This window comes from Marmota monax, unplaced genomic scaffold, assembly GCF_021218885.2.
Source record: "Marmota monax isolate L192 unplaced genomic scaffold, Marmota_monax_Labrador192_F-V1.1 WCK01_AAM20220418_F8-fsc00125, whole genome shotgun sequence".
NCBI lineage: Eukaryota > Metazoa > Chordata > Mammalia > Rodentia > Sciuridae > Marmota > Marmota monax.
Genome location: NW_026695235.1, coordinates 10,982,010 through 11,009,272, shown reverse-complemented (window position 1 = coordinate 11,009,272; position 27,263 = coordinate 10,982,010). Strand labels below are relative to the sequence as shown.

Sequence of the window (27,263 nt, the reverse complement as noted above, 5' to 3'; positions counted from 1 at the left end):
GAGGTGGAGCCAAACCTCAGAGGCCCTGAGATAGTCACCATGGGGGAAAACGACCCACCGGCCACCGAGGCCCCCTTCTCCTTCCGGTCACTCTTTGGCCTTGATGATCTGAAAATAAGTCCTGTTGTGCCAGGTAGGTGGAACCAGGTGAGAGGCTGTGGTGCTCACAGAAAGACGACGACTATGGCCGAGAGTGTCTCCTTACGTCCGCATGTCTGACAGCCGGCTGCCTGCCTTTCCCAGGGCTGCTGGGTCCCAGAGAGAAGGGGGACCAGGAGGGACTGTCTCCTTCAGCCGCTTGCTGACTTGCTGAAGGCAGGTGCTACCTCTCTGGTGGGAGGCTTTTGGAGACGGGGGCTCCACAGCTGTCCTGGTCAATCCTGGAGGGGTCAGATCCTGGCCAGAAAGCCTCGTAGGCCTCCAGGAAGTCCTGAGTAGCCGTGGCCCCCCCGTCCTTCCAGAGAACTCTGCCTCTGACTGCCTTCCAGCCAGGACAGGGGAGTGAGTGGTAGGTCAGGCAAATGCCCATCAAGTTTGAAGTGTCTGCATTTGGTCCTGACGGAAGTCCGCCGACCCTTTTCTGTGTCACTGAAGTTTCTCTGCGTGTTCTTCCACAGGCTTTTGCCATTTCTCATTCCGGTCTCCCTCTGTCGGAGGCTCAGGCTGTCCCCATGTGCCAATATGATACATGGTGCTCTTCTCGGGGTCTTACAGGCAGACTTTGCGTGGGTCTAGGATGACAGGTTGGATGGATTCCTAGGAGGAGAAGTGCTGGGGCACCAGTTCACCAGCTTTCGGGCACCTCTCTCCCTTTCAGCACAGGGAGGCCAGCATGCCGCGCTCCCTGCTGAGCACAGTGTGGAGGCTGTGACTCTGCTAGCGGCCAGGGGCTCCTTCCCAGAGACCATTTGCACCCCTCTTACAGAGAGGCTTTTCGCTTTTCACTCTGGTCCTGTCCCCAAGACATACAGGGTGGGGTGGGGCTGCCGCAGCTCCACAGCACCTTGGAGGCAGAGGAACTGCCGGCAAACGGGGGCTGATGCAGTCTCCCCCTCGGTGTCCGTCTTGATCCCACACTGGGAGTCAATTTCTAAATCTAAACATACACACAGCAGGTCACACTTGGGGTTCCCGCAGACTCTTTTAATGGTGGACGTCTCAGTAGAGATTAGTGGATTTGGAGCAGACTCCTTCTGGGGGTGGGATGAGGGTAAAGAGAAACCCCTGCTGGCTCAAAGTCTTAGATGTGTCACCCTGAAAGGGATTGGCCTCCCATATTATGTTAAAACTGTTTCCATTATCAACATGTCATTCACCTACCCATCCACCCATTCACCCACCTACCCATCCACCCACCCATCCACCCAACCACCCACTCATCCTTTCACCCGCCTACTCACCCACCCACTCATCCATCCATCCATCCACCCATTCATTCTTTTTTTTTTTTGAATTAAAAAAAAATTGTTCTAATTAGTTATACAGGACAGCAGAATGCATTTTGACATTCTGTACACAAAGGAATACATCTTCTGCATCATCTGGCTGTGCATGGTCAGTCACTCCAGTAGTGCACTCTCACAGGTACGTAGGGTAACAAAGTCTGTCTCATTCTACGGTCCTTCCCCTCCCCACTGCCACCCCTCCCCTCCCTCGCCTCTGCACAAGCCAAAGTTCCTTCACTCTTCCCTACCCTCTCCCCCTGCCCCACTATGGATCAGCATCTGCTTATCAGAGAAAACATTCAGCTTTTGGTTTGGGGGATTGGCTTATTTCACTTAGCATGATGTTCTCTAGTCCCATCCGCTTATCTGCAAATGCCATAATTTCATTCTTCTTTAAGGCTGAGTAATATTTAATTTTGTATATAGCACATTTTCTTTATCCATTCATCTGTTGAAGGTCACCTGGGTTGGTTCCATAGTTTAGCTACTGTGAACTGAGCTGATATAAACATTGATGTGGCTGAGTCACTGTAGTATGCTCATTTTAAGTCCTGTGGGTATGAACCAAGGAGTGAGATAGTTGGGTCAAATGGTGGTTCCATTCCAAGTTCTTTGAGGACTCTCCATACTGCTTTCCATAGTGGTTGCCCCAATTTTCAGTCCCACCAGCAGTGTATGAGTGAACCTTTTCCCCACATCCTCGCCAACACTTATTATTGCATGTATTCTTGATAATTGCCATTCTGACTGGAGTGAGATGGAATCTTAGAGTACTTTTGATTTGCATTTCTCTAATTGCTAGAGATGTTGAGCATTTTTCATATATTTGTTGATTGATTATATATCATCTTCTGAGAAGAAGTTCAATTCCTTGGCCTGTTTATTGATTGGGTTACCTGTTTTTTTGGTGTTAAGTTTTTTTGTTCTTTATATATTCTGGAGCTTAGTGCTCTATCAGAGGTGCATGTGGTAAAGATTTTCTCCCAATCTGTAGGTTCTCTCACTATCTTATGGTTTCCTTTGCTAAGAAGAAGCTTTTTAGCTTGAATCCATTCTATTTATTGATTCTTGATTTTACTTCTTGTACCTTAAGAGTCTTGTTCAGTACGTCAGGTCCTAAGCCGACAGGGTGAAGATTTGGCCTACTTTTTCTTCTGTTAGGCACAGGGTCTCTGTTCTAGTGCCTAAGTCTTTGATCCACTTTGAATTGATTTTGTTCAGGGTGAGAGATAGGGTTTAATTTCACTTTGCTACATATGGATTTCCAGTTTTCCCAGCACCATTTTTGAAGAAGCTATCTTATTTCCAATGTATGTTTTTGGTGCCTTGGTCTACTATGAGATAACCATTTTTATGTGGGTTTGTCTCTGTCTTTTATTCTGTACTATTGGTCTGCGTGTATGTTTTGGTGTCAATACCATGCTGTTTTTGTTACTATTGCTCTGTAGTATAGTTCAGGTTATGGGATTGTGATACCTCCTGCTTTACTTTTCTTGCTGAGAATTGCTTTGCCTATTCTGGGCCTCTTATTTTTCCTAATGAATTTCATGATTGCATTTTCTAGATGTATGAAGACTGTCATTGGGATTTTAATAGGGATTGCATGAAATCTATACACAGTTTTGGTAGGATGGCCATTTTAACTATATTAATTCTGCCTATCCAAGAGCATGGGGGATCTTCTTTAATTTCTTTCTTTAGTGTTCTGTAGTTTTCATTGTAGAGGTCTTTCACCTTTTTTGTTAGATTGATCCCCAAGTATATATATATTTTTGAGGCTATTGTGAATGGGTCCATCCATCCATCCATCCATCCATCCATCCATCCATCCATCCATCCTTCCATACACACATCTAGTGAGTATTTATCAAATGCTGCTGTTCAAGACACTGGGGATACAGCCAAGAGCAAGCTGCTCAGCCCATTCAGGCCAAATACAGAGCACTTGCTGTTCATTTCTAGTCTCTGAGTGGGTGATGATCATCTGCCTTCTACTTCTCTGTCCTCTCTTACCCTTTCCTTCTGCTTCCTCTTTTCCCTCCCATTTTATTTATTTTTTACCATTTTTGTCTTTGAATTCTGTCTTCAGCTGCCTGAGGTGATACTGACCATTTTTAATCACACTCTGTTGCTGGGGGTGAAGCTGTGGTTCCCGATGCAGGCAGGGAGGTCTGTCCAGGTCTCCCCTGGGCAAGTTCCCCATTCCGCGTCTCCAAGACTAGGAGAAGGGGGCAGGTGCGAGTCTCCCCCCACCCCGCCGGGCAGGGCGTGATCTTCCACAGGCTCTCTTCCCCTTGGGGTTCCTTCCTTCCTCGTTGTTAATGAACATGACATCAGCAGAGCTATGAGATAATTTGTGTGGAATGACCTGCTCTTCCTGATAGGAGGAGCGACAGTGGAAATACTCTTGGTGTCCCCGAGAGGCGGGCACTTCTGGGTATCTCAGTGCTCTTTACATTTACTTTTCCACCAAATCTGCCTGGTTCCGTGGGCAAGACCTGTGAAGGGTCTGAAGTTTCACCCTCTCACAAGCTAACAGGTTGGCCTGCCACAGAGACAAGAGAGTCCTGTGTTGGAGACAGGGACACATGACTCAGCACAGCGGGTGGCTTGAGCATCCAGTCTGTGCCTGCTGCTCCGGTCACCACTCTCGGCTCCAGAGTTGGGGAGCAGCCAGGTGTATACTGCGCATGCAGGAGGTTTGTGTCACAGCTGGAGGACCTGTAGTTAAGGGCACCCTAATATTTGTAACGGGCTGCAAGCTGAACTGTGTGAACTTTGCTCTGGAGAAAGACATTTAATTTATCAAACTGGGCAGTGAGCAAACCGGTCCTTGCCCTGAGGGACATGCTGTCTCTGTTTCCCAAGGCCACTTGCTCCACACACATCCTTGGAGAGACGATCAAGAACAGAGGATGTCGGTGTCTGTGCAAGAACATGGAAAAGTGTGTCCCTGTCCTGCCTTGGGGACTCTCTGGGAGTCTGCCTCAAGGACCCTGTCTAGGATTTACACATTGTCCTCTTCTATAGAGACACATCCTTGGGACCTGGGGCTCCTTCTCCCTCTGAACCAGTGTCCTGGGGCTATGGAACCCAAGGACCAAAACCTGGGTGACTTAAAATAGCCTGAATTCATTGTCTCCCTTCTGGGGGCCAACCCAGGACAGCAGCAGGGTGCCTCCTTGGGAACCTGTTGGGCCCTCCCTTGCCGCTCCCAGCTTCTGGCCACTTCCGGCAACCTCCTGCATTCCTTGACTTCCGGGCACATCATGCTGTCCTCTGCCCCAGCTGCTCCCTGTGTCCCTCCCTGCCATCCTCCTCTATGTGTGTCTGTCTCAGTGTCTGACTTGCCCATTAGTAGGACTTCAGTCACATTGGGTCAGGCCCACCCCCTGGGCAGCATCTTGAGTTGACTGCTACATAAAACACTCAAATAAGGGTGCATTCAGAGGCCTGGGGGTGCGGAGGTCAACCTGTCCTTCTTGGTCCACCATTTAACCCTCACTCCATCTTTCAGTCCAGGATGGACAGACTAGCTGGAGTGGGACCGGGGAGCACTGAACTTCTAGAGAATGTGGCCTATTCTCTAATTAAGCCACCTTCTTGGGGGTGCCTTTTGCACTGGGGGGATGAGTGGCTAAACTCTGAGTTTTGTTGCTCGGGTGCTCTGTGCCCCCCTTGGTTTTCAGATGCAGACGCGGTGGCAGCCCAGATCTTGTCTCTGCTGCCCTTGAAGTTTGTTCCAATCATCGTCGTGGGGATCATCGCGTTGATCCTGGCGCTGGCCGTTGGCCTGGGCAGTGAGTACCGTCCGTTATCCAGCAGGCTCTCCATGCTCCTTCTAGCACTTACACTTTCATGTGCTTCCTCCCTCCAGGGTCTTGCTGCCCTCAGCCGTAGCTACTGGGCGCTGCTGTCTCTTTGGTTTGCTGACTGGGGGCTCTGGTTACCTGCATGAATGCCAAGCCTGGTGGGGCTCGCAGGAGCTGTTGGCCACGCTTGGAGCTTTGTCACCAAGGGGCCGGCCAGGGAGGAGTGTCCAGAGGCAGCTGATGAAACAATCCCTGGGGGCGGGAGGGACAAAGGGGGCATTCAGGCCACGCCAGGTTCTCCAGATACTTTCACAGAGAGGTGCGTGTGGCTTTTGAGAAAGTGGGTCGTTGGAGAAAGGGTATGTAGGAGGGAACGATTTCTCAGCTTCTCCTTCAAACGACTGAATCACAGACCAGTTTACAATGCCACCTGCTCGGTCGCGTGGTCCACAGTCCATCCACTCCCAGCCCAGAGTTAAGAGAAAACCGGGAGGCCCAGCAGTTCTGTCAGGGCTACCGGCTTAGCTGGCCCATTGCCAGGTGGTTTTCTTTGAACTTGAACCCTCCAGAGTCTAAATTCATGTTTAGTTGTGCTTCCAAGGCCTGGCCACATAGTAAGACAAAGTGGGGTGCAGCCCCTCCCTCTGGAATTCAGCACAAAAACTGGTCTGGAGGAAATAGGCCACAGAGGAGGATGCAGTTTCAAGACAGGTTTCATTATTAATGGGCTAGTCAGCGCCACGTGGCAGGTGGACAGTTGATAGTGCGGTGCACTGACAGAGCTGCTTGCTAACATTCCTGCCCTCTTCCCTTTCCTCAGTCCACTTCGACTGCTCTGGGAAGTACAGATGCCGCTCCTCCTTTAAGTGTATTGAACTGACAGCTCGATGTGACGGGGTCTCTGACTGCAGAGATGGGGAGGATGAATTTCGGTGTGGTAAGGTGCTGCCTGCTCACTGCAGGAACAGGAGGGGGTCGGCAGGACCAGCTCGGACCCTCCCACCTGAGGCCTTCCCTCAGTCATGGTCATGCCCATCCTCAGCCGGGATTTAGCTATCACTAGGCCCTGGAGATGTTGGGAGACCAGGGAGGGCTGAGGAGCTGGGGAGGCTACAGGAGCAGAGAGACCAGGCCTCCAGGAGGCCTCGGTGCCGACAGTAAGGCTGCCCCTGCTCTGTGGGGGCGGCAGCTGTGGGTGAGCCGCCGGCCAGATGTGGAGGGCTGGAGCTGGCCTTAGAGCCATCTCTGCCCAGGCCTCAGCCTGCATGGCCGCTCACAGACCTTCCTCCCCCACGGCCAGTCCGGGTGAGCGGTCAGAACGCGGTGCTGCAGGTGTTCACAGCTGCTTCGTGGAGGACCCTGTGCTCCGACGGCTGGAAAGGACACTATGCAAACGTCGCCTGTGCCCAGCTAGGGTTCCCCAGGTAAGTTCAGGAGCGTGTCCACCCCAGGCCAGGCAGCGAGAGTGAAGGTCACCGCAGGTAGCTGAGCCCCTTCTGCTTAGCTGTGGGCCAGCATCTCTAGAGGAGCAGCCCAGACAGCCCAAGTGACTCGCTGAAGTCGCCCAGGAAACCACGTGTGGGGTCCTCAGGGTCAGGCCAGGACCCTGGATGCTTGCAACAAGCGCTTTGGAGTTGAAAAAGGATGGCTCTGGCTCCCCACTCCACAGCCGGTGGCAGAGGTGGACACGGCCTCCTTGCTCCTGGTGGCCACCTCAGTGTCTGTGTGTTCTTCCCAAGAACCCTGCAGCTCTCAACTCTTAAAAAGCCAGAGGTGTGAGGTACAGGGGTCGAGACACTGTTTATCCACAGGCAGAAGAAAGACGGGCAGGGGATCCTCTGCTTCGTGGTCAGCTTGCGTCTGGGGCTGGTGCGCTGGGGCACACCTCGGCCCGACACGGCCGCCCTCCTTGTGACTCCTCATGGCTGCTGCCCGCCCTGGTGCCTCACTGCCCTTCACTCGGGTTCCCCGTGTGCAGGGGCAGCTCCTGGGTTCCCGCTCCTCTTAGGGACTGGGCAGGGTCGGCTCTGGTCAGCGGGGGCTGCAGCCCTGTTTGCACCTCGGGAAACGGGGGCCTCCAAGCCTCGCAGCTCCGACCTTCCACAGAGTCCTGGTTTCACACCCCGTGCCATCCTAGCACTGCTACAGTCGCAGCTGCCTTGGAGAGTTACGCGGGCTCTACGCTCAGAGACCCGCGGGGACAAGTTCACCCCCCTCCCCCCACACATGCTCCCGCGTGCAGCTGGAGAGCTTCCTGGAGCGGTTTCTGCTCCCGCTACTGCGTCTTCCTGCTTTAGCCCCCCTCTTCCTGCTTCCTCCCCCCAGACTGTCCCCCACTCCCCAAGAAGCCCGGCCCCCTCCCTCCCCGTGCAGCCCTGATCACGCCTGTATGGTGTCTCCCACCCCACGCTCCCTGCCCTCTGTCCTGCCCATCTGTCGCCTCCATTGCTCAGATTCACTTCTGCATTCTCGCTTCTTCCTATTTCTCTTTGAAAACCTTTCTTTGAGCCTCGGCTCTACCACATCCTATGGCAGATGTTTGTGATAAACAAAAGACATAAACAGACCCGTCAAGCCAGAGAGCTCAGGTTCCATCGCCCATGACTGGTTTCCTCCCTGAGGGCAGGGGCAGCGTGGTCCTGCTCCAGGGGGCTGTGGGAGTGGCCTTCAGGCCTGGAGGGGGCTGGCACCAGCAGCCTGCTGTGAGACTCCTGCTGTGGCTGCTGCTTTGAACCATTGTGGGCCCCAGTTGTGGCACCTGGAGGCCCTCGGCAGGTCACAGGTCCCCGCCATCAAGCTGCCTGTGCACTCAGGCTCTCTTGGGACCAGCCATAGCATGCTCCTTGGTGCCAGGGCCTTCTGCCCTTGCCGTGGTCTGAGCACTCCTGGGAGGGCTGCCAAGGTCACGGACGCAGGCTCCAGGACGTGTTCCTCAGACTCAGGCTTGACTGAACTGTGTGCCCTCCTGACATGTCACTCCCTGCTCTGTGTGACATCCTGCCGGCTGAGCTGCTGTGTGCAGAGTGCAGAGCGAGCAGCCCCCTGTCCCATACCTGGTTCATTCCCTAGACCAACTTTCCTCTGGGACTCTTCAGATGCTTGAACTCTCTCCTCTTCCTTTCTTTCTTCCCCCTCCCTCCTTCACTTCTTCCCTCCATCCCCTCCCTCTCCCCCCTCCCTCCCTCCCTCCCTCCCTCCTGCAGTGCTGGGCCTTGTGCACTAGGCAGCTGCTCTGCCCTGAGCCCCCTCAGCCTGACTTTTCTGTCTCACCCCTTTCCTGTCCCTGCCAGGACACCTGCTTCTGATGTCTCTCACATTTTCTTGGTCCTGGGGCCCCTGAGTCACTGCTCTCCCTCTCTGCAGGGAACCCAGCCAGCTCTGAGCAGACAGCCCCATGTTGGTCCCCTGGCAAGGCCACACCTGGCTCTGCCCCCGCCCCCCTGTGACTGGCCAAGCACAGGCCATTTCAGACAGAGGTGGGACCACACGGTGTGTCAGGAAGCCGTCCTTCCTCTGGTGGCTGGACCAGGGTAGGAGGGCAGGGCCTGGGCCGGGTCTGTGGGGCCTTCTAAGGTGTGTGCAGTTTATTTTACCAGCAAAAGGAAGTTTCCGACAGTGTGGGGTGGACACAACGAAGCCCCCCGCCCCCTCCCCGTAGCCCTGAGCTGGTGGAGGGAAGAATTCAGCCCCTGTAACCTGCTGAGTCTGTGTCTCTGATGTGCTCGCAGCTACGTGAGCTCAGACAGCCTCCCGGTGGGCGCTCTGGAGGAGCAGTTCCGGGGGCACTTTGTGTCCATCAATCACCTCTTGCCGGATGACAAGGTGACCCTGCTACACCACTCGGTGTACGTGAGGTAGGTGGCCCACGCTGGTGCTGAGTCCTCGTCTGGCTTGTGAAGCTGGGCTCAGCTCCGGGAGTGAGTCTGCAGGGTGGCCGCGGTGCTCAGGCTGGGCAGGTGCGGCAGCGGGGTGTAGGAGCCAGTACGGCCCAACAGAGAAAGGAAGGAAATGCAGTCGGGGAGTGACCTGTGTGACCGAGGCAGTGCTGTGCCTGTCACCAGCAGGGACTCCAGCTGTTTGGGAAATGGAAACAGGAAGAAAGGTAGGAAATAAGAAATCAAGAAAGCAACTTGCTTACGAAGTCCCTCAACACCCTCACCTACTTTGCGTGCTTCCCCACGGGGAAGGAAAACCCGGTGTCCTTAGCAACATGTGGTCACCTGCAGGTGAGGGGGTTGCCGGCTGTCCCAGGTTGGACGGTGAGGGGAAGCCGCAGCCGGGTGTTCTGATCCACCCTCTCCTCCTGACGCCTGGGACCACCCCCTGGGCTGGATGTCCTCTGTCTGAAAACAGACCTCTCCCCTGTCCACCCTGGGGTGAGCAGCACCTAGGGCCTCCCTCACGTCCCATGTCCACAGCCTTGTGACGCTAGCTTCTCTTGTACGGTGAGGCTGGGGCTCTAAAGGCAGAAAAGTTGCCAAGGTCTCGGGCTCCCCTTTCCCCTCATTATGAGAAAGCAGATTCCTGGTCCCCACCAGTGGGGGCCTGTGGGGCCTGTGGGGCCTGTCTTCTTCCAGAGCGTCTCACTGCTCCAGGGAGGAGTCCTGACTAAGGCGTGTGACCCCAGGCTGAAAGAGTCCTGGACGGCCAGGAGTGCTGTCCCTGGGGGCCCTCTGTGTCCCCAAGGGCCAGGCAGGGTGTGGAAAACACTGGGGGTATAGACCCACAATGCCACCAGGCATGTGCAGATGGTCTGTGTGTCCTCAGAGCCACGCGAGACTTGGACACTGTAGCACAGGGACAGCTTCACGATGCTCCAGGGTTAGAGGAGGTGTGCAGTCTTGCTCCCTGGTTTGCTTTTTCTTTAAAACACACCAAAATTTAACTCAAGAGTAAGGCAAATAGAGTTGATTTTTCTTTCTTTCATTTCGGAGACTGAACCCAGGGGCACTTAACCACTGAGCCATACTCCCAGGCCTGTTTATTTTTTATTTTGAGACAGAATTTCACTAAATTGCTTTGGGCCTTGCTAAGTTGCTGAGGCTGGCCTTGAACTTGTGATCCTCCTGCCTCAGCCTCTCGAGTTGCTGGAATTACAGGGTGGGCCACCGCACATGGCCTGGTTTTCTTTTACATCAAGACTAAGTTAAAAATGTAAAAAAGATGCCCATTTCATATGCCTCAGACATACATCTCAAAGCCTGCCATTTTTTCCATTTCAGGGAGGGCTGTGCCTCGGGTCATGCAGTTACCTTGAAATGCACAGGTAAGAGCTTCAGATGGCAGAGGACCAAACGGAAGTCAGGGCTTGCAATGTTCCATCCTCCTCCTTCCCCTTCCACGACGGCTCTGAAGCCCTCCTTCCCAGGTGCCAGGTGGGAACTCTGTGTCCCTCCATCCTGGAGGAGGGGCCAGGGCCAGGCTCACCTGTCAAGTGTGGAGACAGTTCCAGGTGACTTCTTAGCAGTGGACAGGCCTAGGTCCCTGTGTACATCCTGAGAGCCTGGCTCACTGCCGCTCCCCCCTTGAGGACACACGGGTTGCCTAGGCCCAGGGGAGCTGCCGCTGGCTCCTGGCAGAAGGCAGAGTTCCCCTTGCTGGGGTCTGATAGGGTCCTCCTCCCAGTGCTCATCTGAGGACCTCTGTGAGCTCTAGGTGTGGCAACAATGTTGGGAGGAGCAAGTCTGAGCGGCAACTCCGTTTGCCCCAGAAAAGCCTGTGGGTCTCCCCAGCCCCCTCTCTCCCTCCACAGTCTGTGGTCTGAGAACAGGACACAGCCCACGCATCGTGGGTGGAAACGTGTCCTCGCCGGCACAGTGGCCCTGGCAGGTCAGCCTTCAGTTCCAGGGGTACCACTTGTGTGGGGGCTCCGTCATCACCCCCCTGTGGATCGTCACTGCTGCACACTGTGTCTACGAGTGAGTGGCCTGGCCTCCTGGTCTCCCCTGACCTCTGTTCTGTCCTGGGTCAGGTGGGGTGGGCTGAGCTGGGTGGTGAGCAGACAGACCAGTCACCAAGAAGCCTTGTCCAGGTCGAGGGTTCCTGTCCTCCCCACCAAGGACCGACCATCACTGACTGGGAGGGACTGGCCACTCAGGCTCATTTGAGGAGTTGCAGACCTGCAGCTCACGCAGGAAAGGAAGAAAGGGAAGGAAGCCCAGCAGAAGGAGAGCCCCTGGATAAAGGCCCTAGAGCTTCGAGGAGCTAATTCCATCCACAGACTGTGTTATAACTGCCACGTGAGACAGTGCAGCACGAGGTGGGGACAGGGTGCAGGACACCGAGTGCCCCAGAGCAGTTTCTCTCAGGAGTCTAGAGGGCAAGAAAACCACAGAAAAGATTTCCCAACGCAACGACTAATCTCCTGCTATTTTTACCTCCTGCTTTGGTTGCTGTGGGATGAAGACTAGCCCCTGATAGGTCCCTTGCAGTAAGCAAAGCCGAGACTAGTTCTCAAATGCAGAGAAGTCCTCAGTGGTGCAGAGTGAGGCCCATCTAGGATATACCCAGGCTGCGGGCCTGATTTCTGCAGGGCATAAGAGCGTGGTCAGATGCCAGGCACAAATGAGCAGGGTGCTAGACCAACTCTTGCTTGATGACATCTCCCACATCTCCTGGGCCCTCAGGACACTGAGATCAATGGGTAGCATGATTGGGTTTTTCCTGTGCTTCTCCTCTGGGTCTGTTCATTTCAGCCTATACCTCCCCAAGTCATGGACCATCCAAGTGGGTCTAGTTTCTCTGCTGGACAGTCCAGAGCCCTCCCATTTGGTGGAAAAGATCATCTACCACAGCAAGTACAAGCCAAAGAGGCTGGGCCACGACATTGCTCTGATGAAGCTGGCTGGGCCTCTCACCTTCAGTGGTACGTCTGGGTTTCTCTGTCATTCCATTGCTCTTCATTTGTTTCAAGAGAATTTGTGATTGCTTGTTGAATCACTTTTATGAAAGTTGCCTAATCTTTACCAGACAATTCCAGTGTCTGATTTATGTGTGTGTTTGCATGAGTTGGTTGTCTTTTCACAGTTCTTGGTATAAATAATGTTCACTTATGTCCTGGACAATATGGCCATTATGTTAGGAGACTACACAAATTTTCAATTTTAGCAGACTGTCGCTTTTTTTAGATTTCGTCTGTAGCCTGGCCATGTTTCCAATGCTGATTTAGTTTCAGGGACTTCCTGGTGCTACTCTAATCTCTGTGGACTGTTTGGTGCCATCTGGTGGCAGAAAGCTTCTTCAGGTCAGGGCAACTGATGCCTCTAGGTGGTGGAAGAGAGTCACCTTCTGCAGGGACAGAGCATACTTGCCTGTCCAGGAGCTTGCTGTGTGAGGTCCTCTGCCTGGAGCCTCTAGGGAGAGGAACAGGATCCCAGTGTCTAAGATGCAGAGCTGCCCGGTGGGTGTGGCAGGACCTGCCACCTCCTTACCAGCCGCAAGGTACTAGGCATCCTCAGCTCCCTGGAAATTCTCAAAAGAGTTCTCATCCTACCAGTTACTGAGTTCTGCAGGCTCCAAAAGACCCTATTGCTTTGAGTCAAGTCCTGCCTCTGGGACATTTTGAAAATGATGGAAAGGACACACCTGATAGAACTCTCAAGGGTGTTGGGTTAGAGCCTCCCCAGTAAATCCCCTTGCCAAGGCCATGGGTGCTCGGAGGGCGGGTGGGTCATGACCATGTGGACTCCCCTCTCTGAAACAGGAGTTGCACAGAGCAGCCAAGTCTGCCCACAGTGGCATCTGTGTGCCCCTCTTGAGCCTATGGGACACAGGGAAAGAAATGTTTCTAGAGTCAAAGGGAATTGTTTGCTACACACCGAGACACATCTCCTCATTCCTTTTTAGCCTTTCCATTATTGTCCCACCCCGAGAAGCACATCTTGGGATACACTTGCAAACCCTGGGCACTTGGGCACTGTCCCTGTGGGAGGACTTGGGTGGCACAGCCTCACATGCAGGCAAGCTTGCTGCCACTAGACACATCAGGAATGGCAGGAATGCCCACGATGTGGTGCTCCCTAAGCAAAGTACCTACCCGATATCCAGACCAGGGGGCCCAACTCCACCTGTTGCCTGTTTGGGGAAATAAAACCGTCCTGGAGCATGGCCCCATTGCTGACCAGCACCAGTGGCTACTTCCATGCTCCAGAGGCAGAGCTGAGTGGTAGGGACAGACACTGCTCAGCCCTCGGAGCCTGAACTACTTACTATGTCACAGCAAAGCCCTGCTGCCCCTCTAGGCCCACATGCTGTCCAGTTTGGGAGCTCTGGGTGGTGGGTGGGGTGGGCTCCCTACTCTGGGCTAGTTGCCCCCCAGAGATCAGTTGTTTCCTGTGACCAGTGCTTCACTGACCTGAGGCCATTTCCCTCCTCTTCAAACAGAGATGATCCAACCAGTTTGTCTGCCCAACTCTGAGGAGAACTTTCCTGATGGAAAAGTGTGCTGGACGTCCGGATGGGGGGCCACGGAGGACGGAGGTCAGTGATCAGATTCTGAGCTGAGGAGCTCAGAACTTTGGGACTGGGAAGGGGCCCCTCCAGGGTCCCCATGTGATGTCCCTGTGGGGTGCAGAGCTCCCAGCCGCGGGTCATGCACTCCCCTGCTGCGTGGCTGTGGGTCACAAGACATGGTCCCACCTGCCTGAGGACTACACGAGGTGGCTGATGTTCTCAGGGGAGAAATGAGACTCCAGGGAGAACATCAGCAGGGCCCCCCTCCCGCCCCTCCACCTCCCACCCATTAACTAACATGTGGAGCCAGCCTGGAAGAGACTCCGAGCAGTCAGAGATGGGTATCAGGTGGAGAACTTGTGCCTGTGGGACTTTGGAAAGGTGTGATATTTCATCTTACAAAGGTCAAGTAGAAAGAGCCACCTGATGGGATCTTATTGCTCTGATAACAGCAGAAGTAGCCATGCAGACAATGCAAGCAGCAGATGAATAAACCCAGCCTCTTTCTTCAGAAGAGTGGGGCGCCTGTGTGGTCATGGCAGGGTCTCCATCAACTGCTCCTTGTTAGGAGGAGTGGTGTCGGTTTCCCGTGGTTGCCATGGCAAATGGCTGCAATCTACTGGCTTATAACTGCAGAACGTCCCACATCTCTGGAGGCCAGAAGTCGGAGGTCAGGTGTGGGCAGGCCTGCTTCCTTCCCAGGTTCTGCAGGGAAATTTGCTCCAGGAGTCTCTTGAGGGTCTGGTGGCACCCACTGCCCTCTGTGTTCCTTGGCTTATGGATGTGTCACTCCAGGTTCAGTCTCCATCTCCACTAGGTGTTCCCGTGTCACTGTGCCTCAGATCTCCTTCTCCTTTGTCCTGTAAGGACTCCAATCACTAGGTCTAGGGCCTGCCTAAGTGCAGGATGATCTGCCTTGAGACCCTTCCCCTCATTACATTTGCAAACACTGAGTTCCAAATAGCATTGGATTTCATGGTTTCATGTAGCATGTTGGGGTGGCCCAATTCAACCAAGGGCAGCAAGCTCCCTGTTTTCCGTTAGACAGCTGTGAGCTGAGTTTGCCCTCTGGAAGGCACGCGGGAGCCTACCAGGTCCACAGTGTCCCTGGGCCTTGCTTACCCAGCATTCCCAGCAGCACCCCCAGTGGTGTCCATCCTGGCTCAAGGTCCTTACGGTGCTCACTGGTTTCAAGCCCACCCACCCACTCAGTCAAACCGTCTGCCAACATGGCCTGCGCAGGGGCTCCCAGCTCCATCAGAACCAGCCTCTGCCTTGTGGAGCCTAGCAGGGAAAGCAAACCATGCCCACTCTCTCCTGGGAGCGCTCACTCAGACCACCCATCCCACCAGAAGGATTGAATCACAGGGGACTGGGAAGAGGAGGGGCTGCAGGAGATCCCCCTTCTCCCTGGTGCATCTGCTCAGCTTCCCACCAAGCCCGCATCTCCCTCTCCCTGCCAGGCTCTGTCCCAGGGGCTTCGCCTGTGTGCAGGAAGCTCCTCCCCCACACAGAGCTGTGTGCTCGGAGCTCTGTGTGTCTGCCTGCTCCTTCAAGCAGCCCCAAGGGGTGCTATCACTGTGCTCATGTGTGGGTGGGGACACAGGCAGAAGGGAGGGCACCCCTTGCCCAGTTTCTCACAACCAGCTGGCCCAAGGCCTGGGGTCCACCTTCAGCCTCCCACCCTGCCCTTCGCCAGGGCCATCTTCAAGAATTTGGAGTACCCGGAAAAGAGTACTTGATTGGCCCCATGGAATCTCTGTGGGGTGGGTGGAGATGGCTACTCAGCCGGACATCAGCACTAGGCAGTCCCACTGAGGGTGAGATGTGGGGAGGACCTGGGCAGACAGGAAGCGCAGGTGACGCTCACTTGTGCACTTACGATGTGGACTTTTATTGGTGTATATAATTACACATATGGTGGGGTTTTTTGCTTCATATTTGTACATGAACATAATATAGCCATGTAATTTGGTCAATTAAGATGTGGGGTTTGAGGAGCACAGACCCACACACCCCTGCTTGTCTGCTAGGGGTGGAGAGGAAGGACCCTCTTGCCTCAGGACTCCACAGTGAAAAGGCAAGTTCTCGTGGAGGGGTCCACCCCTGTCAGTGGTCAGGCAGACCCATCTCAGGGTATTGGTCTTCCGTGGCTGCTGCAAAAAACGATCCCCAACTTAGTGGCTTAAAATGAGACTTTTCACCTTACAATTAGGGAGGTCAGGAGCCCAGTGTTGGTCTCAGTGGGCTGAAGAGTGTTGGTGGCCTGGCTCCCTCCGGAGGCTCTGGGGACAGTCTGCTCCCCCTTCCCCTCCTGGGCTCTGCCCTTGCTCCAGGGCCAGGAGCTCTCCAGCCTCTCCGTGGTCCTGACCTCTGCTTCCGTCACCACACCTCCTCTGAGTCTGTTAAGCCCTGCGACTTCACTGAGTTCACCCACATAACCCAGATGGTGTCATGGTGCATACCTGTGTCACACCTGCCAGGTCCCTTTTGTCAGGTTCGGTGACTAGTCACAGGCTCCAGGGACTGAGATGGGCATGTTCTTGGAGGGCATTTTTCTGCTGACCACTGCAGGGCTCTGCCCAGATGCTGTAGGTGACCTTCATGAATCTCATTTTCCTTCCTGGAACCTGGACTGGCTGGTGTGTCGGCCACGACAGGCCCTGGGGTGGGGGGACCCTGGCTCAGTTGTCCCCATGTCCTCCTTCACTCCAGGCCCCTTAGGGAAATTAGTGACCTTGACTTGCGGCCCACTGAGGAGGGGGTGAGGCTCTAGGCATGGGATGTCCACAGCAGGTGAGTCTGCTGGCCACCCACGGACCCTGGCCATGACCACCAGTGCAGCTGGGCAGCCTGCCCCTCTTCCCCCACCACCCAAGTCCCCAGCACACACCCTCTGCATCTGAGCTGGGCCTCCTCCTCCCTGGACATTCCCTTCTTGCTTTGAAGCAGGTGACGCGTCCCCTGTCCTGAACCATGCAGCTGTCCCCTTGATTTCCAACAAGCTCTGTAACCACAGGGATGTCTACGGAGGCATCATCTCCCCTTCCATGCTCTGTGCTGGCTACCTGAAAGGTGGTGTAGACAGCTGCCAGGTAAGGGCTCCTGGCGGCCCTGGGGTCGTGGCAGTGGGCAAGGGTCCAGGAGTGACCCAGCACGTGAAACAGGCCACCACCAGCCCTGTGATTGAACGAAAAGCAAATTTACACAGTGTTGGGAAGAAATTTGCTTAAGATATTTGCCTTTCCTGGCGGCAGGGGCTGGTGTTTACCCAGTGCTCTGGGTCTGCAAGGCCACTGGACTTGGGAGGGCCTTTCCCTCCTTCCCCCAGCCCAGTTCTGAGTGTGTGAGGGGCTAATAGAGAGGGAGGCAGGTAGGAGCCAGTGAACCCGGGCCCCCCAAAGACACAGATCCTGCCTGGTGGACCACAGGATGCTGAGGGTCTGGCCCAGGCAGACTTCCCTCCAGAGCTCCCTTGGCGGCCCTTGACCCTCATGGGCTCAGTATCTGAGACCTGGTGGGAGACACAGCTGGAGGGAACCTGCCCCAGTGGGGCCTCGGGCCCACGCTCTTGGAATGCCAGCATGCTTTCTAGAAGGGCTGGTGGGGAACACAGAGCCATCCTCCTGCGGAGCATGTGATGCTGTAAGGGGGAATTCTGTGCCATGGCCAGGGCACCCGTGCTGTCCCCTTGACTTTTGCCTCCTTCCTGCCATCCAGGGAGACAGTGGGGGGCCCCTGGTGTGCCAAGAGCGCAGGCTGTGGAAGCTGGTGGGTGCCACGAGCTTCGGCATTGGCTGTGCCGAAGTGAACAAGCCCGGGGTTTACACCCGCATCACCTCCTTCCTGGACTGGATTCACGAGCAGATGGAGGTGGGTACCGGCTCCGGCAGCTCGCATGGGTTCTAACGTGGCCCAGCTCTGCTGTAGAGAGCCAGATGAGCCAGTGGCTACTGACTCAGCAAGCGGTGATTTGGTGGCTTCAGGGCATCAGTCCTCAAGCATGGCTAATCCTTGGTTGATGCCATTTGTAAGGTGTGGTCCTGGCACACTGAGGAGGGACCCCAACTGGGACGAGAAGAATGGAACTGCTTTACCCAGTAGGGAAAAGGGCAGTCCCAAAGGAGCCTCTCTGGGGTGGGGCCAAGTCAAGTGTGCCATGTGCACCCACAGAGGGTGGGTGGTGGAGTGACCATGGACACCGTGGAATTGGCCACAGAGGGCCCTGGGCGCTCCCTACAGGACTGCCCCTTGCTGGGAGCCAGGATGGAATGGAGATCTCCAGTGTGCGGGGCCCAGGCTGTGCTTCTTGGGGGGTCTGCCTGGGAGAGAAGTGGGAAGGGCCTGCAGGAGAGCCCTGGCCAGTAAGTGGCTCGTCAGGCCCTGGGCAGGCAGGCAGAACCCTGCGCCTCCAGGCAGCTGAGACTTGCTGGGCACCAGGGGATGGGAATTTCCAGTGAACACAGGCCCCGCTGTGATGGTAGAAGGTGGGGGTGACCCCAGCCCTCCAGAGCAGGCTGGGAGGCAGGGAGGCGAGGCCAAGCCGTGGCCTCCAGGGCACCTGGCAAATATCTGCTGACTTGGCCTCAGACTGAGTCTTATATTACTCTTTGGATCAGTTTTGAAGACTAATTCAGGTTAAATTTCCATAGCACAGAATGAACCATTTTAAAGTGAACAGTACCATGTTATTTCTTACATTGACGATGTGGTGTGTCCTCTATGTCACACAACATTGTCATCATCCCCAAGTGAACCTGGTCCCCTTTTAACAGCCCTCCCCACTTCTCCAGCCAAGTACCCACCACCCTGCTTCCCGTCCCTGTGGGTCGAAGACCATTTCAAAATGCTTTTCTCATTTGAAATAATCGAGGAAGAGAGGACACCAAACGCCTAGGGTGCCTCTCAGGCTTGGACCCCTGGTTTTCCCTCTTGATTTTTTTTTTTCTGCTTCGAACGAGAAGATGCCTGGTTCCCAGGGCTCAAGGGGAGGCCCACGACTGGTTCTGGTCCCAGCACCTCTGCTCTGTGGCAAGGGCCTGTGAGCAGCTTGCCGTCTCCCCGCAGGGCATGCGAGGCCTTCGGAGCCTTGTCCCGGGTGGCAGATGCCATGACCCTCCTTGCATGACGGGGAGGAAACCTGCTTCGGGCTTCCAAGTTGTAAAGGGGGCGAGAGTGAGTCTAAGCAGATCCCAGACTGTCACCCAGTGCGGCTCCGCACAGTGGAACGACCAGATCTCCAACTTGGGATGCATAAGACCCTCCCTGGCTGCTGTTGCCACAGGACCTCCTCCAGACAGTCTGCCTGGGGGTCTGGGCGTGAGGACCTGGTCATTTGTATGCACAGGGTGTTCCGGGGCCCTCTGAGAAATGCCGGTCCATGTGCTTTGGCTCCCTGAAAGGCTTTAGAATAAGTTCTCACCACTCTCAGGAAGCAGCCTGCTCTCTGAGGAGTGGCTGGCAGGTGCCTTTGACGCCCTCTGCAGGGCATCTTAGTCATCTGCCACCTCTGACCACGGAGTCTGCAGGAGATGTCCCTGGTTGTGGACCTGGTTTGGGATCACTCCTCTGACATCCTGGAGAGACTTAGAAGTGGCTTCCCCTCCCCTGCGTGGTCTCGGAGGTGTTTGTTGTCCTGCTTGAGCTCCGTCATGAGGCCCTTCCAGCCCTGGCCGGGTTTGGCAAACTGTCCTGTCAGTCACAGGGTCGCGGGCACACTAGCTTCTGTAGCCTGCTGGGTCACAAAGCCAACTGTTCTGACTCCAGCCTGAACTTTGGGACACCGTGCTAAGGCCTAGGTTCCAGGGGAGGGCATGGGCTTCTCTGGGCGGTGAGGAGAAGCAAGGCAGCCTCGCTGGGCATCGGGGTCCCCCACACACAGCCGCAGCCTCCTCCCTTGAGGCCAGGCTTGTCCTCACTGGTCATGGAGAACACTCGTCAGTGACGATGCTGACCCTCTGTTTTTCACTCCTAGAGGGACCTGCAGTCTTGAAGACAGGGGGACATGCTGCCACCAGAGCTCTCGAGGGAGACGGCCCCGTCCTTCCCTGGACTCCTGTGTGGGTACATTGGACTGAGCAGGTGCCTCCAGGGTTCTGGCTCAAGGCATGAATAGCAGAGCCCAAGGGAGCGCCCTCCTGGCCCTCTTCCAATACTGCGGCCCGGGGCTTTGGGCTGAAGTGAACTTGAAGCTTCTTATTGCCTCCCACTAGGCACAGAAGCAGCCTTTCCCACCAGCCCCGGGCTCTTCTGGGCAGGGTCGTGCAAAGCACTGATAAAGCAGGCGATCCTGCAGGCAGAGCACCACGACCACTTGGCCACACACGGGGACCCAGGGCCCTGAAAGCCATCCCTGTAGATGCAGCTCTCTCCATGTGTCCCTCTGGATACCAGAACCATGTCCTCATAGCCTGGTGCTTGGCTCCTCCTTGGCCTCTTGCTTCCTGAGAACCCTGCATCTCACTCTTGGCTGAGTGCCGACTCCCCGTGTAGCCGGAAGTCCTGAGACTGGAGCCTCTTCTTTGATCTCTTCTGTGCCTGTTGTGCAGTTTGCGTTTTTCTGTTGGAACAGGTTTCTTAGCAGGTTCATGTTGCCTCATATTATAATACAAGACTCACAAGCAGAGTCAGAAGAGATGAAGTCCTGGGTAGAAAGGGGCCACCAGCTCCAACCCAGTGGGCACTAAAAACAAGAAGAGTAGATGGCCGCAGGTCAACCCCACGGAGTCTGTTAATCTTCCGCACACCTGCCCCTCCCAGCTGACCCCCCTGCCCTGAGTCCCATGTCACATAGTAACAGAGGAGGGTCACTTGGTAAGTCTCACTGGCCACTGGTGCTTGTCACAAATTAAGTCATCAGAATCTGAATCAGTCGCTTTGCATGTGGCAGTGATGAACAAGGTCAGTGAGTTTAAAAGAGAGCAGGATGTGATCAGGTGCCTGGGGAGGAGCGGCTCCAGGAAGCTTGTGTGTGTGAGTGTGTGTGTGTGTGTATGTGCACATGTGTGTTGAGGACAGATGAAGTACAAGAGCTAGGGCAAACTGGCTGGCAGTGGCTGAATTTGGATCTCCCCACCCACACCAGAGCCACGGACAGATTTCCACACAGTACGGCCCTTGTGCTCGGGGAACATTGCGAGACCCTCATGGATGCCTGAGGCGGGGCTAGTTCTGAACTCTCTCCATATCATGTTTTCCCTATATATACACACACATCTACGGTAAAGTTTAAATTAGTCATAGGAAAAGATTAAAAGTAATAACTAATGATAAAATAGATCAATTCTGAGAATTTACTGTAATAAAAATTGGTGTGGTTGCGGCTTCTCTTTCTCTTTCAAAATATCTTTTGATATTTTACCTTTGCTTGAAGGAAGCTCCTCATGGCTTCTCTTTGGCATACCCAAACTGCCAGCATCACTTCTCTTGAACCTGGGGACCATGAGTAAGTAAAATAAGGGCCACTTGGGCATAACACTGCTCTATCATGACAGCTAATCTTATAGTTGAGATGATTCTAAGTGACTAACAGGTGGGTGGTATATACAGTATGGATACACTGCACAAAGAAATGACTCACATCCTGGGCAGGATGAAGCAGAATGGCATGATATTTCATCACACTGCTCAGAATGGCGTGTAATTTAAAACTTACTAATTGTTTATTTCTGGAATTTGCCACTTTGTAGTATCAGACTATGATTGAGTTTGTGTAATTGAAACTTTGTAAAGAGAAACCTTGGGTAAGAGGGGAACTCAGTAATAGAAAATGTCCAGCCCAGTTTTACATTAAGTCTTTTTGCCCATCTGTCTTTGGAAACAGCAAATATCCACAGAGTGAAGGGGAAAGACTTCCTGTGCACCATCTTGCTTGAGAAACAAGTTTCTGCTCTGTTGTGGCTTCTGCCTTCTCTAACTGCTGCTTAATTTTGTTAGGAGATGTCTGGCAGCTGACGAAAGATCCTGGGTAAAGCAGGCAGGAAATGAACTCGAGGGTGCTGGGGCCTGAGCCCGGTTTGCCTGCCTTATTTTCACAAAGGTTCAGTGAGAGAGGGTCTGTATGATTCTCTTCCGTGGATGAGATGGTGTGAGAAGTGCAGCACTCTCCCAGGGTCCCATGGAGGGCCAGTGGTGTATCTGGGATTTGGAGTAGCTCATCATACTACAGGAAAGAAAGCAAGACGGAGTCGGACACTTTGGCCTTTGAGGCAGAAGTTTCTTGTGCCAGCTGTTTGGAGCTATTGAGACATGTTAGTGAATCCAAGTCCTGATCAACTCTCCTCCTCCAAGGAGGTATTTGCTTCCACTGCTGCAGCTTAGGCCATTCTGGTGCCTGAAAGCCAGGCCAGGAGGGACAGTCATGGCCACAGCCCTCTTGCCTGCAGCCATCTCCAGAGAAATGGCTGGAGGATACACCAGAGACCAAGAGGGCTGCCCGTGGCTGGCTGGGACCTGAGGGCCAGCTGTGGACATTCCTGTCCTGAGATGGTGAATGTCCCCATAGCCATCCAGGTCAGAGCCACCAGAAACAGCAATCTCAATAGTATTTCCTATGACTTTAACGTTTCAAAAGAATTATAGAAGACCCAACAACAGCCAGGTGAGGTGGCATTCACCTGAAATCCCAGTGACTCTGGAGATTGTGGCCGGAGGATTGCAAGTTCAAGGCCAACCTGGGTAACTTAGTGAGACCCTGTCTCAATAAATAAATAATAAATAAATAAAGTAAAATAAAATAAAAAGGGCTGGGAATGTAGCTCAGTGGTAGAACAATCTGGTCAAATGCTCAGAACCACAAAAAAGGAGAAGGAGAAGAACTAACAACATTCTAGAAAAGAGTGGGGGGAAAAAGTCTGGGGAAAAGACTGTTAAAAATCGGCCAATAGCTTATTTGCTTTTTTATTTAATTTGACTTTATTTGTTTGGTCAACAATTTAAATATCATAGTTGGCCATAAAAACCTGAATGCTTGCCTTCCTCCTGGTACAGGAGGTGCCTGTCTGAATTGGGGTCACCCTGATGACTGTGTCCTCCAGTTCTCCCTGTCTGGTGCGGGAGTGTCGGTCACAGATGCAGGGCAAAGCCCTGAAGCCCCAAAGAATGGAGAATCCCGGCCTCGGCACACTGCCTTCAGATGGGCAGGTGCAACTTCTGAGGACCAGCCTCAGCCACGGGGAGGCGGAAGGGACTGAGCCCAGAGGATAGGAAGCCCAGCCAGGGCCAAAAGAATAGGACTTCTGTTGTGTGGATCTCCAGCATCCACTCTGATCAGCCCGTTTAGATGGAGTCGACAGAGTCCCCTATGGGCCACTGTCCCCCTCAGCCTGTGACAGAAAGCCTCACTTGGCCTGCTGCTCGGCTGGAATGTTCTCTGTGTGACAGGGTTTCGGGGGAGCTGGGCCTGCAGAGCCGTCTGACCACGCAGTTCTTAGCTTGCTGCCTCATTTTGTCTCTTTGGGGGAGTGGTCGGGTTCCCCCTGAACTTTGTGGCCCCACTCTTTCCTCATGATACCTGTGTGTGCGTGCACAGACCTGTTGGTGTGTGTGCATGTGGTGGCACTCCCGTGGCAGCATGGCCACTAGCTCATGAGTCACTCACTCCACACTGAGACTCAACTGAGAGCGAAGCTGTTCCATTCTCCCCATGCTCCTGGCCCCAGGCCAGAGTCCAGGACCCATAGGAAGCCCAGGAGCTTGGAGACATGAATGAACAGCCACCACAAAACAAGCCACCACTCCATGGATTGTCCAAGTGCTGCTGCTTCGCACGCCGGCACACTTCTGTCTTGGAAACAGGCGAGACTCGGCCGAAGGCAACATGAATTAGTAACACGATTGGTTTCTCCACTTACAAGTGCAGAACACACTGGAGGTGAGAAGGTGGAGCCCTGCCACATCTCTGGGTCCCCCTGGGCTCTGGTCTGCATTAGGGTGATCAATCAGAAACACAGCGATCCAAGGTCCAGTTCAAAGAATGGTCAAAAGACTGTCCCAGCTGGCGGGAAGCTGCAACAGGAGGCTTCCTTCCTAGGAACAAAGGGGAAGCAGGGTGGGGTTGGAAGCCGCTCTCGCACTGGGGTCGGGATCGGGTGCGTGCTGGGCTGTCAGTGGCATTTTCTCCCTTCATCTGGGTGCCATGCAGAGGCCCCACCCTCCTCCTGTCCTTGACAGGGAGCTGGCTGTGATAGGGCCCAGCTGTGCAGGCAAGCTGGGCCTTCTGTCCCCTCCTCACCTGCCTCGGCCACTTGCTGACCCCTCGTTCTGCTGGGGGTCAAGGGTGGGAGGATGTGGCCCCTGCACCTGCAATTGCCCTTCTTCTGGCTCCCCTGGCCTGCAGTGGCCCGGCGGGCAGGGGTGGGTTGGGAGCTGCTGATGTTGGAACATTTTAATGTCTATGACGTTAAAATGTAGGCGCATTCCAGTCGTGTGGACCAGCAGGTGTGCGGCCACGCTCCTCTTGAAGAACAAACATCCGAACTAGGCTGGCTTTGGCCTGTTAGGAACTGACCTGTCAACCCCGATAGGTGTGCAGAGACATCTATTTGTGGTTCTGATTTGGATTTCCTGGTGGCTAACATCTTTTCATGAGATGGCTGCCATCCTCTTTAGTGAAACATCTCTATGCTCTTTGCCCATTTTTTAAAGCGGATTGTTTTCTACTGTTGCATCTTTTTATATTCTGGATACAAATCCTTTGCCAGATGTGTAGCTTGCAAATATTTTCTCCCAGTCTGCAGGCTGTCTTTCTGTCCCTGTCCACTGGGCTTTCCTACTTTGGTGTGGTTCCGTTGGCGTTTTCCTTGTACATCTGGTGTTCAGAGTGCCGACTTGAAGAACCCTTTGCTTAGTTCTAGGTTCTCAACGTTTGTTTTTGTTTCCACATTTTTTACATTGGTGCCTTGAAGTTGTGCATAACGGTGGGGTTTATTGTTACATGTTATGTAAAGCTTTTCGCCTATTTTTCTCAAGGTTCTATATTTTATTATATCTCAGTTTTGGTTCTATGATGTATTTGAGTTTCATATCAGGTGTTTCAGCGCCATTTGGTGAAAGGCTTTCCTTCTTCCACTGAATTGGTTTTGCTCCTTTGCCCATATCAGCCGGGCATGTTTGTGTGAGTCTGTTTCCTAGTCTCTCTTTTGTTTGTTGATCTGTGTGTCTATCCATCTGCCACTACCACATTGTCAATCACTGTCCCTAAAACAGTGAGCCTACATGTCCTGGGTGGGGTTCTTCCCACTGATCTTCTTGTTCAAGCCTGTCTTGGTTATCCTGGGGCCTGTGTCTTCCGTATCAGCTCTGAAGTGAGCTTGTGGGTGTCTCTAGGAAACCTGGCTGGGCTTCTCAGGAGCTCCTCTCCCCTGTGGCCAAGCCAGGGGACGGACTCTGGGCCTGCCTTCCCAGGCACAGACATGGCGCGCCTCTGCATTTTCCAGGACGTCTGGCTCTTCCCTCAGAACCTCGGCGGCGTTTCCAGCATAGGATCTTGTCCATGTTAAGTGTAGCCCATTTTGAGTGACTGTAAATGGCAGTTGTGTTTCTGATGTTAAATTCTGCGTATTCGGTGACAGTGCACAGAAGTGCGGGTGCTTTGGTGTGGGGCCTTGTATCTGGGGTCCTTACTGGTTCTCTCAGGAGTCTCTGGGATTCTTTTGTTGTGTTTGCAGATTCACTGGGGTTATTTCATTTTAGAGGCTGGGTGGAGGCCAGCGCCTCGCACAGACTAATCCTGCCCTACCTCAGGCTGCAGCCCGTCCTCCCCGGGACTTACCTGTCCTGCAGATCACCCATGTGCACACGGGGGGCTCCATTTCTTCCCTGCTCATCTCTGCATTTCCTCTCTTCCCTTTGCCTGGTTTCAGTGACGACAGCTTCTAGGCCCATGTTGAATGAGACCTGGCTTCCTGGCCGTACTCCCAGCCTTAGGGCAGAGGTGGCCAGTCCTAAGCAGGATGTTAGGTTTGTAGATGTTCTTTTCCAAGTCAAGGAACACCCTCTGCTACTAACTTGCTAAGACTTTTTAAAATTTATTATGAATAGATGCTGGATTTTGTCAGTTATTTTCCATATCAATCATACAACCATGAGCTTTGTCTTCTGTGCCTTGCTGGTGTGATAGATTCCATTCATGACCCCCTAATGTCGAACCAGTCCTGCACGGTGGCAATGAGCCCGCCTGGTCAGGTGGAGTTAGTGCAGGGTGTTGTTGAATTAGTTGTGCTGAGATTTCACCAAAGCGTCTTGCAGGTAATCCAATATGTGCTGTTTTCTTTTTGTAAATTGGTGTTGCCTGGTTTTGGTAATAGGGTAAAATGAGCTGGGAAATGTTCACCTGCCTTCTATCCTTCTGGAAGAGATTGTGTGAAACTGGTGTTAATTCTTTTAAAAAAGGGTATAAAAATGTCTTCTTTTTTTTTTTTGAGATTTAAAACTATAAATTCAATTTCTTGGGTGGTCATAGGGTCATTCAAGTTGTGCATGTCATCTTATCTGAGTTTTGGTACCCTGTGGTTTTTGAGGGCTTAGTTTATTCAGTTGTCAGAATCTTGAGTATGAAGTTCTTGAAAATTTTTTCCCTTCAGATGCCTGCAGGGTCCGTTGTGATGTCCCCTGTTAATTTGATATGAGTTACTGTGTTCTCTCTTTTTAAATCTTTGTTAATTTTGCTATAGGTTTGTCAGTGTTACTGATTTTCCCAAAGAGCAAGTTTTTTTTGGTCTTGTTTCCCCACTATTTTCAATTTCATCTATTTCTGCTCTTACCTCTATCATTTATTTCCTTCTCCTTGGGCTTATTTAGTTCTTCTTTTTCTTGCCTTTCAAGGTAGGAACTTAGGTCATTGATTTGAGACCTCTCTCTCTCTCTCTCTCTCTCTCTCCTCTCGTGTGTGTGTGTGTGTGTGTGTGTGTGTGTGTGTTTTCTCTTTAAGATAGCCTCTTGCTCTTGGCCTCACACTCCTGGGATCAAGTGATCCTCCTGTGTGGCCTCCCAGTCTCTGGGACGGCAGGCATCTGCCACTGGCCTGACTCTGTCCTCATTTCTAACGTAGGCTAATGCTGTAAATCTCTACCTCCACACTGCTTCCGCTGAGCCTCTGATATGTTTTTATTTTCACTCAGTTCTGTGTGTTTTTAAATTTCATTGAAACTTCCTTTTTAAACTGTGCATTACTTAGAAGAATATTACTCAATTTCCATGTGTTTAGAGAGTCTGTCTGATTCTGTTGTAGTCATAAAATCCAGTCTATAATTTCAGTTATTTTAGATGCATGTTTATGGTGCATCTTGTTTTTTGTTTTTTTGTTTTGTACTGGGGATTGAACCCAGGGGTGCTTTACCACTGAACCACATCCCCAGCCCTCTTTATATTTTATTTTGAGACAGGGTCTTGTTGAGTTCCTTTAGGGCCTTGCTAAGTTGCTGAGTCTGGCTTTGAACTTGTGATTCTCCTGCCTCAGCCTCCCAAGCTGCTGGGATTAAGTTGTGCACCAGTCTCGCCACAACCTGCTCAGTGATTGAACAGTCCTCGGAATGCAGGTGGTGGGCTGTATTAGGAA

General features: G+C 53.3%; 1 protein-coding gene across 1 annotated transcript; it reads left to right on the top strand.

The window, feature by feature from the left end:
- Positions 1–11: 11 nt before the first annotated feature.
- Tmprss3 (transmembrane serine protease 3) lies at positions 12–26,571 on the top strand. Its single transcript, XM_046439238.2, has 12 exons — positions 12–133; positions 5,135–5,245; positions 6,078–6,194; positions 6,558–6,681; positions 8,986–9,111; positions 10,480–10,523; positions 11,010–11,175; positions 11,953–12,122; positions 13,640–13,735; positions 16,661–16,803; positions 17,429–17,581; positions 19,683–26,571. The coding sequence occupies exons 1-12, from the start codon at positions 40–42 to the stop codon at positions 19,698–19,700; spliced, it is 1,362 nt and encodes a 453-aa protein (XP_046295194.2). The 5' UTR covers positions 12–39; the 3' UTR covers positions 19,701–26,571.
- The last annotated feature ends 692 nt before the right edge of the window (positions 26,572–27,263 follow it).

Coding starts and splice junctions, on each gene's coding strand:
- Tmprss3 (XM_046439238.2), top strand. CDS start 40: ATGGGGGAAAACGACCCACCGGCCACCGAGGCCCCCTTCTCCTTCCGG. Junction 11,176..11,952: donor GCTGCACACTGTGTCTACGA/GTGAGTGGCCTG, acceptor TGTTCATTTCAG/CCTATACCTCCCCAAGTCAT. Junction 16,804..17,428: donor GTGGTGTAGACAGCTGCCAG/GTAAGGGCTCCT, acceptor CCTGCCATCCAG/GGAGACAGTGGGGGGCCCCT.